Source organism: Galendromus occidentalis, unplaced genomic scaffold, assembly GCF_000255335.2.
Source record: "Galendromus occidentalis unplaced genomic scaffold, Mocc_1.1 scf7180000077529, whole genome shotgun sequence".
NCBI classification, from domain to species: domain Eukaryota; kingdom Metazoa; phylum Arthropoda; class Arachnida; order Mesostigmata; family Phytoseiidae; genus Galendromus; species Galendromus occidentalis.
In genome coordinates, this window is record NW_003805517.1 from 45,237 (window position 1) to 59,254 (window position 14,018).

At 51.4% G+C, this 14,018-nt stretch overlaps 1 protein-coding gene across 1 annotated transcript; it reads left to right on the plus strand.

Annotated features, from left to right (window-relative positions):
* The first annotated feature begins 9,613 nt into the window (after positions 1-9,613).
* On the plus strand, positions 9,614-12,783 carry LOC100903673 (lipid droplet-associated hydrolase). Its single transcript, XM_029112822.1, has 5 exons — positions 9,614-9,740; positions 10,219-10,362; positions 10,494-10,681; positions 11,128-11,300; positions 11,629-12,783. The coding sequence occupies exons 1-5, from the start codon at positions 9,614-9,616 to the stop codon at positions 11,951-11,953; spliced, it is 957 nt and encodes a 318-aa protein (XP_028968655.1). The 3' UTR covers positions 11,954-12,783.
* The last annotated feature ends 1,235 nt before the right edge of the window (positions 12,784-14,018 follow it).

A 14,018-nucleotide genomic window follows, 5' to 3' on the forward strand; every position in this document is an offset into this window, starting at 1 on the left:
TCGCCATGAACATCACAATCTACAATTTCGCACATCACGATCCCGCCACGAGACTCAGAGAGTCAAAATAATTTTTCAGAATCACTGCTCAGCGCATCCTTCGGTCCCTTCAGCTCCGGGCAGGGAACTCCTCCTAAGGGACAACGCCTCTATGATAATGATAATCTGCAGCCTAGGATATCTGTCTGAGGAGCGAAATCGACACGCAATGGTTGTAGTCTCGACCGCAACCCAGGAGTGCAGCCCCGTGGAATTTCCCCTCATGATCGGGTAAGCCGATATCAGGATCGGATAAATCCAGGATCGAGAGGATGCTTCAGCTCGAGGAGTCGGAGGAACGAAATAGGTACTTCCCTAAGTTCCAAGAAAAACTCCCGTCCTCGAGTCGACATCGGAGAGAATTCTCGCTCGGGATTGCCGGAAGGAAAGCAATGCTAGTTACCTGCTTTGTCGCAGATGACCACTTCGGACACTCGGCAGAATTTCTGAGCAGCTCGGTGGACGAAGCGAGGACCGCTGAGGGCTGTCGGAGCCGGACTCTGGATGCGATGCCCGATCGCTCCCACAAGCGTCGAGAATCGGATCTTTCGCAACACGACCTCCTCGACGGCTTCCGCCCTCCCCGACCTCACTCTCTGACGGGGTCCCGCGATCGATTACCTAATGAATCGGAGGATTTTTTCGAACTCCGTCGCTAGAAGCAGGAGCAACCATAGATTCTCAAGAAAACAGGATGTGTACTTCCATCGATAGTCTAGAATCATCAGTCAGGATCGAAGAGCAAATAAGCCTCGCCAGGTGCAGAACCTTCTCATGGGAGTCAGCTCACTGAGCACTGACAGTGTCGCGTCGGCATAATCCAAACGTTATCACACTCGCGAGAAGCTTCCTGGGGCTGATGAGAATCGGGGGCTAATTGGCTGTGCGAGCGGTCAAGCTTCTTGAGGAGCCCAGAAGGCGATCTGGCTGCGCTCATTAGTGAACTCTGCGGGGCGTTGTGAGCTGACATTGCCGCGGCGGCGGGGAGGTCCACCACCTCAACACCGGACTTATGAACCCCGTGCGTTCACGCTCGCAGCGCAAGGTGTACCTTGTGATTTGATCCCGATCAGCTACAGAAATCGCAGTCGAATCGGCTTATCTCAAAGCTGAGTTCACCGTTGCATTCAGTTCGATTCGAAGATGCCGAATGCGGTCTGAGACGAAAGTCGGAGCTAGGTGTCCGTCTCGTTATGGATAAGCTTCGGCTAACAGGGGCATCCGATACTGGTCTCAGAAACGAAGTTGAACCCGCTCACGAAAGCAACAGACTCCGGATATCTTCGGTGCAAATATCTGATCCCTTGATAGGAGGAGGACTCGGGAGCTTGAGCACTATCGAGTACCTCGTCAATATACTCCTCGCAGGCGATTCCTCCCGAGATTCACAAAATGGACTCGCGAGGCATCTGCGCGTCCCTTTCCTGTGCGATCTGACTGGAAGGCTCACCGTTCGGGGCGGAAGATCACTCGCAAAGAACATGCAATCGACGTAGTCTAAGATTATCATCACACCTTCATCATCGATTTCGATATTAATCATTGCGTAGTACCTCGTCGTTTTCTCACTCAGGCCGGCTGCAAACAGTTAGCTCTCGCCAGTTCCACTCTGGCGTAAAAAGATCGTGATCTCCCCAACGAATACTGTACAGCGAGAGCTGAGGAGCGATCCGAACGACTCTCGAAGAACGTTTGTCATTCGATTCGTTGTGCGACATCCGAGAGCGTATTATAGACACATGAGGTGTGACTGATTTAACGTCCGGAAAGCAGTGATGGGAGCTGTTTGTAGAAAGCCTTGCTGCCTCGAGAGTCCGAACGCCGCCAATCCTGCCGAACACCGGAGAGTGGCGCCGCACCCAAGCGCCCGACTGTGTGAGGAGGACAGCTCGCTTCGCGTTCCCATGCGAATCGAGAGCTACGAGATCGAACGGATGCTCCGCGAAATCGTGGACATCGCCTATGACCTTGGACAGGTCGCTCGGTAGAACTGCAAACAGTACGGTACTCAGATTGTCGCCCTGTGCGACGCCCGTGGTTTGTGGGAAGGGGGGTGTCTCGCTGACTCCGTCGTCGATCGACACGCTCCCCCCGGAGTATTTCGAAGATCAGGAGCATCTTTTGTGCGTGACGCCCGATTTCGCTAATTCAAACAGGACCCAGGTCCCGGAACCACAGGTCGAATGCTGCCTCGTAGTCTATGGAGACCACGTAGAGCGGAGGGCGACCTTTGACGGATCCTTGGATCTTTCCCAGGAGTAAGTCGCACGCCATGAGCGTTGACCTCCCTTCTCGAAATCCGAACCGTTCCTCCGGTGTGATCATTTTATGATCCAGATATCTAGTCAGTCGCTTGGTCAGGAGGCTGGAGAACACTTCGCCCAATGAGTTCCTTTTGGCGATCCCGCGCCACGAGCACTGATCCTGAGGATCACCCTTCCCCTTAGGAATGATTGCGAGCTCGCAGTCTCTCCCGCTCTGCTCCAAACACGCGTTGAACAGAGCCGTGACATGAGGGGCAATCGCTCCGCACTGTCTCAGGTGCTCATTCAGTATTTGGTCGCGTCCTGGTGCCTTACGCATGGTGAACGTCTGGATGGCATCGTCCACCTCAGAGATTTTCCGAGGAGAGTCCGCTCCGTTCGACTCGTCGCTTTCATCCTCGAGTCTGGCCCATGGAGTGAGAGGGGCGACTTTGGGAATGGTATTATCCGCTGCGTACATCCCCGCGAAGTGCTCAACTAGTCTTCCTGAGCAACTGGCTCATCTCAAGCCTACCTTGAGCCATCGGTGAAGGGATTCGATGGCGTCGATGATGAGCTGCTGCTCCTTCAATATTTCGTATAGTTTCTCTTTTTCTCTGAGGAGCCATTTGTAGTCTCCCTGTAGCGTCTGAAGTTCCAGGAGTTCCGTGCTGTTCCTCCTTGCTCTGCGGAGGGCGGCTCGTAAGGTGTAAATGGATTGATGACATTCTCGGTCGAACCAGGGTTCGGATCCCCTGGTAGTCGACGGCAGCGTAGATTTCCTTATGAGACTCGCCATGAACTCGTTAGCTTCTTTAGCCTTGATCGCTGAGTCGTGTCTTCGCGCCGCGAAAAGCATCGATTCTCCGAGTGGGATTCTCTGGGTGACGTCACTGCGTGCTCGCTTTTTCTTCGGTTTCAGAGATGATCTCCGGATGTTCATCTCGATTTCCGCAAGCTGGTGTGGAGTGAGTCCGTAACGAGAAACATGCTTCTGGTGGCCGAGATATCGAGCTTGTCTGTTCACGGCGAGTATGTCGATGATCGAGCGACCTTAATGCGAGATGAACGTCGGGAGTTCGATATCGTTGACTGTCCAGAGGCCCCGGCTGTCGAGTGCCTCCTTGAGAGATTTTGTGCGTTCGGAGTGGTCAGTTGAGTGGTGCATCCAGATCTCCGCAGAAGATCGTCGGCAAGTCGTGGCGAATATTCAGCGATGCTGTAACAAGTCTCTGTTCGAAGTTCTCTATGGATTCCGACCCACATGGCTACAAGAACGAGGTTCTGCGCTTCTATTATAACAGTATCGTCTTCCGCCTTCCTTCAGGTGGCATTATTCAATTTGCTATCATAAGCTGCAGAGACTCCGCCTCTGGGTCTATCAGGACCATCGGCTCGAGGTATACATATTGACGAATGTGAACCGGAGAGCATCCTCGTGACGTGTTGTAGTTGGCGACAGATGAAATTACTCTAAGCAAGTTGATGGTTGAAGGAGGGGATAGGGGGATAAGGATCAAGTTGAAAATTCCCGAATGTGAGATAGGAATCACATTTCCGACTAAAGATTGACGGAGCGCGTGAAGCGATATTGAATATCGAACCACGCGACTTGAAAGGAGAGCCCGTGTAATACTGACGGATAGGAACCGAAAGAGCATGCCTATGCGTCTCGAGTCGTAATTCGTGATCAATATTGCTCTGAGCAAAAAAACTCCAGAATGTGACGTATGAATGTGAGCGTGAGCAGAAGAAGCACGCGAAGCAATATTGCCCCTAGGGATGACAAATGATAGTAATGAGAAGTTGAGTGAAGAAAATAATGGTAATGAGATGTTGTGTGATGCGAAGTAATATGATAATTAATATTGGGTGTTCTACCCAATCGGTCGCGAACTCGAAGCTCATGAACGGACTCTCATGTCAAACCCGTTCGTACTTTTAGAGCCCTTCCGCAACTATAAGGGTGGCTCAGCTGGAGCATGTATGTACGCTCTGACTGCAGGGTTGAAGTGCACAGAAGGCTCCGCTATCTGGAAAGGCGAGAACTCCGGGTCAACGGACACCGGGTAAATGCTAGGCGCATCATGAAACTACGACCTCAGAATATTCGAGCCTTTCCTCTACATGTCTTCAGAGAATCGTCAGAGATGGGAGCGAGGGTGATAAGGTCGAAACTTATTCAGAGTTCACATTAGGAGCCCAATCACGATCGCACCGGATACCTGTCACTTCAATAGTATGGTGGATGATTTCGGAGAACATCCCCAGTCAAACTCAAGCAGCCTCGAGCCAGGCCGTCCGACGGCGTGTGAGCTGTCTGGACGGGGCGGAGGATTCTTCTCATGGAGATAACGTTTCATTCAGAACTCACGCGGCTTTCAACGGTTGAGAGAATTCCGAGCTCCACCGTTATCCGGAGGACCATTCACCCCGGGAAGACGAAGAACATCACCAACAGCATAAGGCATAGCCGAGAAATCAGCGCACGTTTTACTTGATGAATCCGAGTTCTCTGATGTCGCCACCGGCGGACGTGGGGTGCAGAACTTCACGACCTACATATGCGACAATGTGACACAAGCGGAGGAGTTTCGGAAACTCGAAGTCCTTGGCTGTCGTATGCCGCAGAGCTTCGTAACAAAGACTAGATTTATTTTGGTTCTCGTAGCAGAGGCAATCCTCGACGAACGGCGTCATGTACAGGACCATGATGAGATGGTAAACTACAGCAGATTTTCTCATGGACGGGCAATACTTCAGAATACGGCCAGTCTCCAGTAGACGGGCAGGTTTCGTATGCATGAAGTATATGGTCGGTCTCTAACATGCATTTACGGTGAATCATATAATTCTAATAACGATCGCTCGAAATCGTAGCTCGGCAATGAGATCCAATCACGCTTCCGCTTCGTGGTCGGCACTAACGTATCATTGTCACTACAGCGTTTGGAGGCGGCCTCCCGGTGTGGTCTTCGAAGATGCTCCATGGTGTTGTTGAGCATTCTCAGGGGGATGCAGGTGGCCGGAGGGACGTCTGCAGGGATGTCTTTACCTTGGTCTTTATCGAGATTCTGATCTCTGCCGGATTCTGGCCGATGCAATGTATCTTTGCCCCCGCTGATTCGACATTCAAAGCCCTCGGCCGTAGTTCCTTGACCTGGAAGTCGCCTCAGACTCTTAGCGAATGGTGCCTCGCTCATTGTGGGGATGGTCGCCGTCAGCTGATAGGGAAGGCTCGACTGAGCGCGGCGATCTGTTTCGAAGCAGCCGCTGAAGCCCAAGCGGCTCGGTTCGATCGTCGGAGCCGTTGTCGCTCGGTTCGATACTTCGAGGGGGGCTGCCCTCAAGTCCCCTGCTGGAACAGTTGGTGAAGTCCTACGTCGTGCCTGCTCGTTATTCGGGACCCGGGGGAGAGCTCTCTCGAGGTGTTCCTCCCCGCGCGGTGCCGGGGGGGCCCGGCTCGATCCGATCGGGAGCCTCGTGATCGGGGACGGCTGTCCGAGACGAGTTGATCGAGCCTCTGGAGCCACTATCGTTTCCTCCCGGCGGATTTCGCAGGACGTGGGGACGTGGCGACTTCTGCCTTCTTCCTCTCGATGCGTGGCAGGACACGGTGGAACTCGCTGACTTCTCCGAGCCTCGACCGCAGAGAAGCAGGGTCTCGAACGGTCCGCGATTCGTCGCTTCCCTGTCTGAATAGAAATCAGAGCAAAAGCGTCGACTAATTGCTGAAGGCTTTGATCCCTGTGAGACTTCCACGAGGCAGGATGTACGCCGAGCACCTCCCTGATCCTTGCGGAAAGTGCGTCATCTCTCCTTTTCTGGAATATGAAGCAAAGTCAACTACAGGATGTGACGATCGAGATCATTGGAGGGGAATTGACATGAACATGGAAGAAAATTCTTAGATCCCTTGCCTTCACGGGCGGGTCGAAAGAGGCATTTTCCAACGCGGAAGCACGATCCTTGAGGAACTTCTCTCTCCGCTCCGACTCTGCGGCTTTCCTGAGAGCCATGAGCGTCTCTTTCCTGCGAAACGGCACCACTGACTGATTTCCAGCGTTGGATTTGTCCGGAGAATTCTGGAATTCTCCTCTTTGAAGCTTGTCCAGATATCGATCGACTGATGAATTTCCTAATTTTTAGAGGATGCTGTCACTCACCTTGGAACTGATCTCGTTGACATCTTCGCGAGTCCCGAAAAGTCCTTGCGGTACCGAGCGCTTGATTGTTCGGAGCGCTTCTTCGCTTCCGAACAAGCGAATGAGCTCTGTACTTTCTAGGTACCGTCAGCAGTACCCTCTCCGGCAGCGCAGACAGAGCGGACCAGAGACACCCCGAAACCTCCTCGCCATCCGCCACCGAGACGAAATGTCGATGGGGGATGAGAGCCGGAAGCGGCGGTGAACTTGCTCGACCCATCCAGAAGAATTCGACTTTCAGACAGAAAACTTCATCGGGGCAGGTAGTCGATGGAGTCTAGAGGCAAGGCTCGTTCCGCGTGTGCCGAGAACTCTGCGATGAGTACATTACGCATCGACACACTGCGCAAGTGACAAATATCATTTCGATCCAGCCGCCACGTGCGTCCGAAAACAGAGATTCGCGCTTTCCGATATATTGGGGTGCCCTGGACTTGAGGGTAAGACCGGTAGCACAGAATGCTTCCCTGAGTTGAGCATTGTCTCACTTCAGGTCCTTCCGCGCATCGCTAGCGACATGAGATCCGCGATACAAGAGAGGAGGAATAGACGTACTCTCTCAACACTCCGGGCTCTTGTCAACGTTCCTCGACTCTCAGGCGATTAGTTTGTCTATCTGAAGCAAACATGGCCAACATCTCTGGTCCCGCGGACCACTAAGGCCATGGCGACGGAACCTGCGGGCCACCAAGCCCTAGTTCATATTAAGTATTTGGATCGGAAAGTGAGAACGAGCTTATCGAGAATGCCGCCTCGTATCCACTGAATCCTATGCAACATGTGCGGCCGTCCGATCATTGAGCACTAGGCAGTGGAGTTTTCGATGCGGAAATCATGGGCCGCTCCTGTCGCTTGCCTCCTTTCCAGGCAATCGGCGCTAAAAATTAGGGACAATCGTCCGGGATTTCATTAGATCAATACCCTTCCCCTTCTGTAGTCGGACGCTGCGAACTGAGACAGCCATCCCCGTCCTCGGTGGTCTCTGATCCAAGCCGTTACGATACGAGCTGGAGCTATGTTGTCTCTACGTAAGCAACGATCTGGGAATATTGCTAGGGTTTCCCTCAGCGGCTCAGCGGGTCCTCCGAATTCCTTTATATGTACGAGCACGGACCGGCCGGTCGTTTGAACTTTGGAATCGGTCGCTTCGGGCTCAGCGATCGGCACCAGGATGACAGGTTTGGTTTGATTGCCAACTTTCGCCGTGCCGCAGCGATGAGTCCAGAGGTCGGTACGATGTCATTGGGATGGTTCGTGCTCGATTCTGGGGCCCAAAACTGTTTGAGCGGCGGTCCGGAATTGTTGATCCCTTGGAATCATTCGCAGTCGTTCGACCTTCGAATCTTTCGAGTGGCGCTCTGCTTCGAGTCAACCTATTCCGAGGGTCTAGTGGTTCCCAACAAGTTCGATCGTTTTTCACGTCTCACAGCAATAGCTCCAATAGAGTTCGGACCTCTTTCTCGATCTCGGGTCCCTCGCTTAGGTAGGAGCAACAACGCAAGTTGGCTCATCGTATGCGCCCAATCGAGCGATGGACTCGCCGTGCTCCGGGTTGAAAATTTTTCGACGTCATTCATATGTCCTCATCCGCTCCCAACGTTGAGGTTCATCTCGTGGCTGTCGTGCGGGATCCTCGAATCTTTTAGGCATCACTCTCCTGGCAAATCGGATATGCTCGTCTCTGTCGCTGTTCGATGAGACGAGCAGCGCGGGCCTGCTCATTGTAGAAAGGACCTCTCCCGATTTCAACACCAACAACTGATGACGGTCGAACCTGGCTCTGAACGCTTTGCGAGATCTTGACCTCCGAGATACCATTGATGTCGAATCTGAAATTCGATTCAAGACTGGGATCCTCGGATGAAGTCCAGGTTTTGTGTTGCGCACGCAACAATTTCTCATCCACTGCCTCTACGTTGAATATTGTCTCCTTTATTGTGAACTCTTCCGAAAGGCACTCGCACGCTCAAGTTCTGTGCTCATCTAAGCGCCACTCCCTCGGTTCCTCTCTCCCCGGATATTTTCCCAGCATGGGATTTTGAGGGAAGGATCGTGTCGCTCGGGGAGACTCAGCCGGAAGGCCAGAGCGGGATCTGTATCGATTACTTCCCCGAGGAAAGGGGGCTCGTTCATTCATCTCCTCATCCATTGGTATTCCATATTGCTCAATTCGCGTGAATCTTACATTGGAGAGAGGATGCAACGGAGCATCGACGGTGGCGCCCTTCCTCTCCCTTCAGCGATCCTCGACGCTCGAATATTCGTTCCGAAGCAAGCCCGACTGTACACTCTCGAGCAGAATCACCCACTTCAAAGCTTCACGTCCCGAATATTGCTCCTGGCACCGCCTCCGTGAACGGATGTGGAGAGCAAATGTGTCCAGCTGGATCGTGACCTAGTACCTTCCCTTCATTGAGCAGATTCCGAGAGGATACTTTTCCGGCAGCGAAGATCGAGTCCATGCCATCTCCCGCGCAAGGGAGGTCTGCAGGAAACCAGAAGAGGAACGGGTCGCGCTAAGTTTTTTCGGAGCTCAAGCACAATGGAGTCTTTCTTGTGTTTCCCTCAGCGCTTATCAGCGGGATTTTCGCACTACTCCCGTATGACACTCTCGCTAAGACGGTGTCAGCGGCGCGGCGCTCGCTTGAGTACTCAGAACTGAGGACCCACACCTGACATTCATCGCACGGCAAAGACTCGGGAATACGCGAGTGAATTCGAACTCTCGCGCCAAATACAGCCCTCTCCCCCACTGAGATATTTTAACCAACTCACTTAGTCAGCTGACTCTCCAGCCTGATACATACAGAGGAATCATGCGAGAGAAATCATGATCGACACCCCGCACACCACTACCAGAAACAGTGACTGACTGACTGGCGCGTCTCTTGTGGCGAGAGCGAAAACGGATTCCGTTTCCGCACCGTCGGCTGTCTCATCAACAGAGGAAGAGGAGACATCTACTTCAGTCACTCCCCTCCGCTGGAACCGAACGAGCGAACGGGGTGACGAGCTCGCTTGGTTTTCGGTGTTAATCCGTGCTCTGCCTTTCCATTGCCCTCAGAGTCCCGGAGCTCTCTCTCCATGTGGTGACAAGTTCTCAGAACAGGTGCCGATGACTCCAGGATGACGGCACAATACTCGTTCGAAGAGGTGCGCGGGGTTCCGACGAAAATCCTTCGATTCCAGGCGAATCTCAAGCCGGAGACCGATGGGATTTGGAGAGATTTTCCCGTGGTTCTCATGATACCAGGTAGGATAGGAAAAGTGCGTTGCGGTCACTTCCCTGTGAATTTCGCATCACGAATCGGGCAGAATGGTCCAAAGAATTCTCCGGATAGTGATGCTGGTTTATGATACGTTGTAGATATCCGGTCTGGCTATCCCTCCATTCCGCCCACCCTACGATCTTCATTAAGCTTTGATGATTTGCTTGACGGTAGATATTCTGGATCTTATGAGTGAGGCTATAATCGTCTCAATGAGATCTAGGAGATTGATCTCAGTCCCATGCAGCGTTCCGCGGCCTAAGCGTAGGGTTTCGAACGACCTGTGCGATTCAGTTCGTTTTGGTAACGAGTCCCCTCGCCGAGCTCGATCTACGCATCGGCCAAAAGATTTTGATGGCGCGAAGAACGGAGCATCGAATATTCTTCCCTGTCTATTTTCAGTGGCTTACTCTCGTTCCTCATGAGATCCGACCAAGTTCAAATTAGTTATTCCGCTTTCAGGCAATCCCGGCGAGATTCAATACTACGAGGAATTTCTGCGCCTCATTTACGATCGCTTCGAAGAACAGGTCGAAGTCGTGGGAGTCAGTCATGCGGGGCATCATGCCCCACCCTCGGCAGGAGCGATCATGCCACCAATTGAAGGTATCAGTAAATTCACTCGGCCGGAAGATTCCGAAGAGGGAATATCCTGATTTGAACGAAAATTCGCGACTCCCGCCATGGAACGCTGACTTCGTTCCTGTCGAATCCATCTAGAATTCACTGACACTCAGAGAGCTCTGCTACACTGTTCCCTTTGCCCTCAGAAAATCGTCAGCTCTACGACGTTCAAGCACAAATACTGCATAAAATTGAATTCATCAAGCAATTCATCGGTTTCCAACGGGAGGTCATACTCATCGGGCATTCGATCGGTGCTTATATCGCTATGCAAATCATGAAACGCGAACCGAAGCTTAAGGTAATATCCTATTTTCGATTGCTTTGGACTCGCCTCCGAAAGAATATCGATTCTCCCCGACGCCGTGTTCTATCCCCAAAGCTCTAAAGTTACGCTCTGACTCATGTTTCTGGAATGAGTCTCCAGAATTGACATCGATTATGGAACGACACTCTCGGTCACGATTCTATCATGTCCCACTATGAGTTATCCGTCCCGAAGACAAGTCGTAGATACTTGGTTGCTGTGGTTCCCATGAGACCTTGCTTTCGGACCGGGGGACTCGGATATTGCCGTGTGATCATGCGAGAGACCCCAAGAGACACAAGACCACTATTCTCATTCCGCGCGATAGATCTCTTGAACTCCTCTGCACGGTCATTTGATTGGAAGAGGAAAGAGACGACATGGCAATACGTAGAATGACAAACGGAGACAGACCGATCACGCCGTGACTCTATTTTCAGTGCGAGAAAGCTATCCTCCTGTTCCCTGTTTTCGAGCGCATGATCCTGACGGAAAAGGCGCAGCGAATGGTGAAGACAGTCAATCGCTGGGAATCTCCTTTAGTTTTCATAGCAAACCTCATCCACATGGCGCCGGTCGCATTCAAACGGTGGATCGGGAATTGGCTTTACGGGTAAGGGACGTCACGTCACACAGTGATTGCCAAGAGGATATGAAGACATTAGATAATCGATTGAGTTTTCCTCTTACTCGCATATAACGTAACCTGAAAGTGCTCCGGCTGAGCGCAGATTCCCGCATAAATTCCAAGAACAGGCGTATTCAGCCAGAAAATACCTTCGGTGCACGGACGGAGCTCCACCGTCCGAAGCTTGGAGGGTCTGTTTTTGGAGCGAGATAGGGAACATATAGCTGGAACAAGGGACCGTCAGTCGACCATCAAGCGTCACTCTACGTGGGTATCGCCATTTCAAAGCTTCTCAATCTTGGAACTCTTACAGGCAAACGCATCTGGGCGAGGCGACCGCGTCATTCTTGTGCAAACACGCCATGTACTCATCGTGGTTTATGGCGAAGGACGAGTTCGACAAGGTGGATAAACGTGATGATGCTTTTATCAAACGTTCCTGGCGTCTGCTATCATTCTATTACGGAAGCCAGGATCAATGGTGCCCATTGTCGTATTTCGAGGACATGCGCAGAGATTATCCGCTGGCCGATATCACGCTTTGCGATAAGGATATCGACCATGCATTCGTGCTGGACGACAGCTCAACGCGTTTTATGGCGGAATACGCGGCAGATAAATGTAAGGGCGTTCTCTGAGGACCGCTCCGTAACATGGTTGTGACAGTGCATTTATGCTGTGAAAGTAGGTGGACGTCATGAGAAGGGAGGCCCATAAGTTGGGAGTTTCCACCCAACGTGAGCTATCTGGGTTATCCTGAATTATTCGTACCTTGAGACGGTGAATTGATGAGACGCAACGAACAAACGCTCGAATCTATGCTTAGAATTTCGAGATCTAGAATTTATTTGAGTCGATTGCGCGGTGAGCTCGACAGCCACAATACGTGATTGTGGCAGCACCTATGAATTACACAAAACGGAATAATTCGTAGAATATTTAGAAATAATTCTCCTGCAAAACACCCATGTACCTAGTTGATGACATCATAAATGACTCTAGGCGGGCTGATATCGACTCAGCTCGAGCTAGCGCGTCCTTTGTTTTTATATAATTTCTGGTTTCCAGCCAGTTTTCCGGAGGACACTGTCTAGTCAAGGTATTCTTTTTGTATCGACTCATCATAATCGTTTCCCACAGCGCTCATGTTAATACTGTACCTAGTAGTTGTGACTTAGCGCAACACACTACAGTGGGATTTTCGGCGTATATAGAATAGACAGGGGAACCCGTCGACTTTCTCTTTATTGGTGGTCTAGATACGCAGAAGCTTTGATGCCATATTGTTCGTTAGTTCCACCTAAGTTAACTCGTTGAAAAGCTCGTTTCGTATTATAACTAAGTAGCAGAGCTCTCTCAGACGCTGTATGTCTACGACAGTTCTCCTCAGAGAGACGGAAGCGGAGCGAAATGACACATAGCTCACATTGCAAGCTGCTTAATAAACGCGGATTTAGGATGCGTTCTATTCCACGGCATTTTCTTCAATCCTGGGGCTTGTTAGAAGCCTATGAAATATTAGGCTTGATATCAGAAACCATCTCACCTAACGATCCTCAGAAAGCGGAACCCTCAACGTGCTGCGATGAGATGCCTTCCGATCGTCGGGCTTTCTCGCTCGCCATTCCGACGCCCCTTCCGGAGCTCCGAATGATGAGAAATTAGACGGCTCTGAAATACTACTGAACCTTGATCATCGGATCCCAGGGGTCTGACGTTGATGGCTCCGGGTAAAAGCTTAGATATCTGCTGTACAGATACTTGGGCGGCTGAGGAACACTGCTCTTTCTGTCCTCAATCCCAATCGACCGTGGCTGTGTACTCAGACCCAGTCGTTCCGGTCGATCATTACAGCGAGTCTTCCCCGATTGCTTCTTTATTCTTCGTCGCTGCCATGGATGAGCGAGAGAGAGAGAGATACGATACTCGACAGCATCGATTCTCGGGGGGTTGCAGCACGGTACGTTTTGACGTCTCATGGTGGAGATGCAGCACCTTTCGGAAGGGCGCCGATCATGAATGAGATGGACATATCATGTTGACCGCTTGCAGACATGAGATTATCACTCTCTTTCCTGAAGGCCGCAGATATTTCAATCGGAGGGCAGGCCCGTCTATCTTGACCACCGGAAACCTGCGCCTACATTCGGATGTTTACAGCGTAGGTTCCCCGGCTGCTTGGTGAGTCCTAGCTTTTTCCTGGGTGGGCAGCGGAAGATTTCTAGGTTCAGACTCTGGACCATTCAGGGTACGAAAATTACAAGGGAGCGTCGTCACTCGTCACACATCCTCTTGCAGCGCGGTCCGAGCCCTAAGCTTCTACTCTTCGGCGATGAACGCTGGAATGTATCTACCGCGAACTCAGCGGACGAGCACTTCCTTCGCCCACGCAGTTCTCGGCAACTTACTCATGCGAGGAATCAGTCTCTTCGTTAAAGGTCATCAAAACGAAGTATCGGAACGAACTCGATGCTCACTCAGCGTCACGACCATCAGAAAGTCAAATATCATTGAAACATCGGTCACATTGAAAGATCCCCTTGACAGATCTGCGTGCGTCGTATCTCTATATTGTTCCATGATCGTTTTCAAACGAATCGCGATGTTGGCACGGAGACATACATACATTCATACATACATACATACATACATTCATACATACATACATACATACATACATACATACATACATACATACATACA

Bases quoted from the DNA above. Each gene is read 5' to 3' on its own strand.
- LOC100903673 (XM_029112822.1), top strand. From the start codon at position 9,614: ATGACGGCACAATACTCGTTCGAAGAGGTGCGCGGGGTTCCGACGAAA. The intron at 9,741-10,218 runs GTAGGATAGGAA...TTCCGCTTTCAG, and splicing joins CGTGGTTCTCATGATACCAG to GCAATCCCGGCGAGATTCAA. The intron at 10,682-11,127 runs GTAATATCCTAT...CTCTATTTTCAG, and splicing joins AACGCGAACCGAAGCTTAAG to TGCGAGAAAGCTATCCTCCT.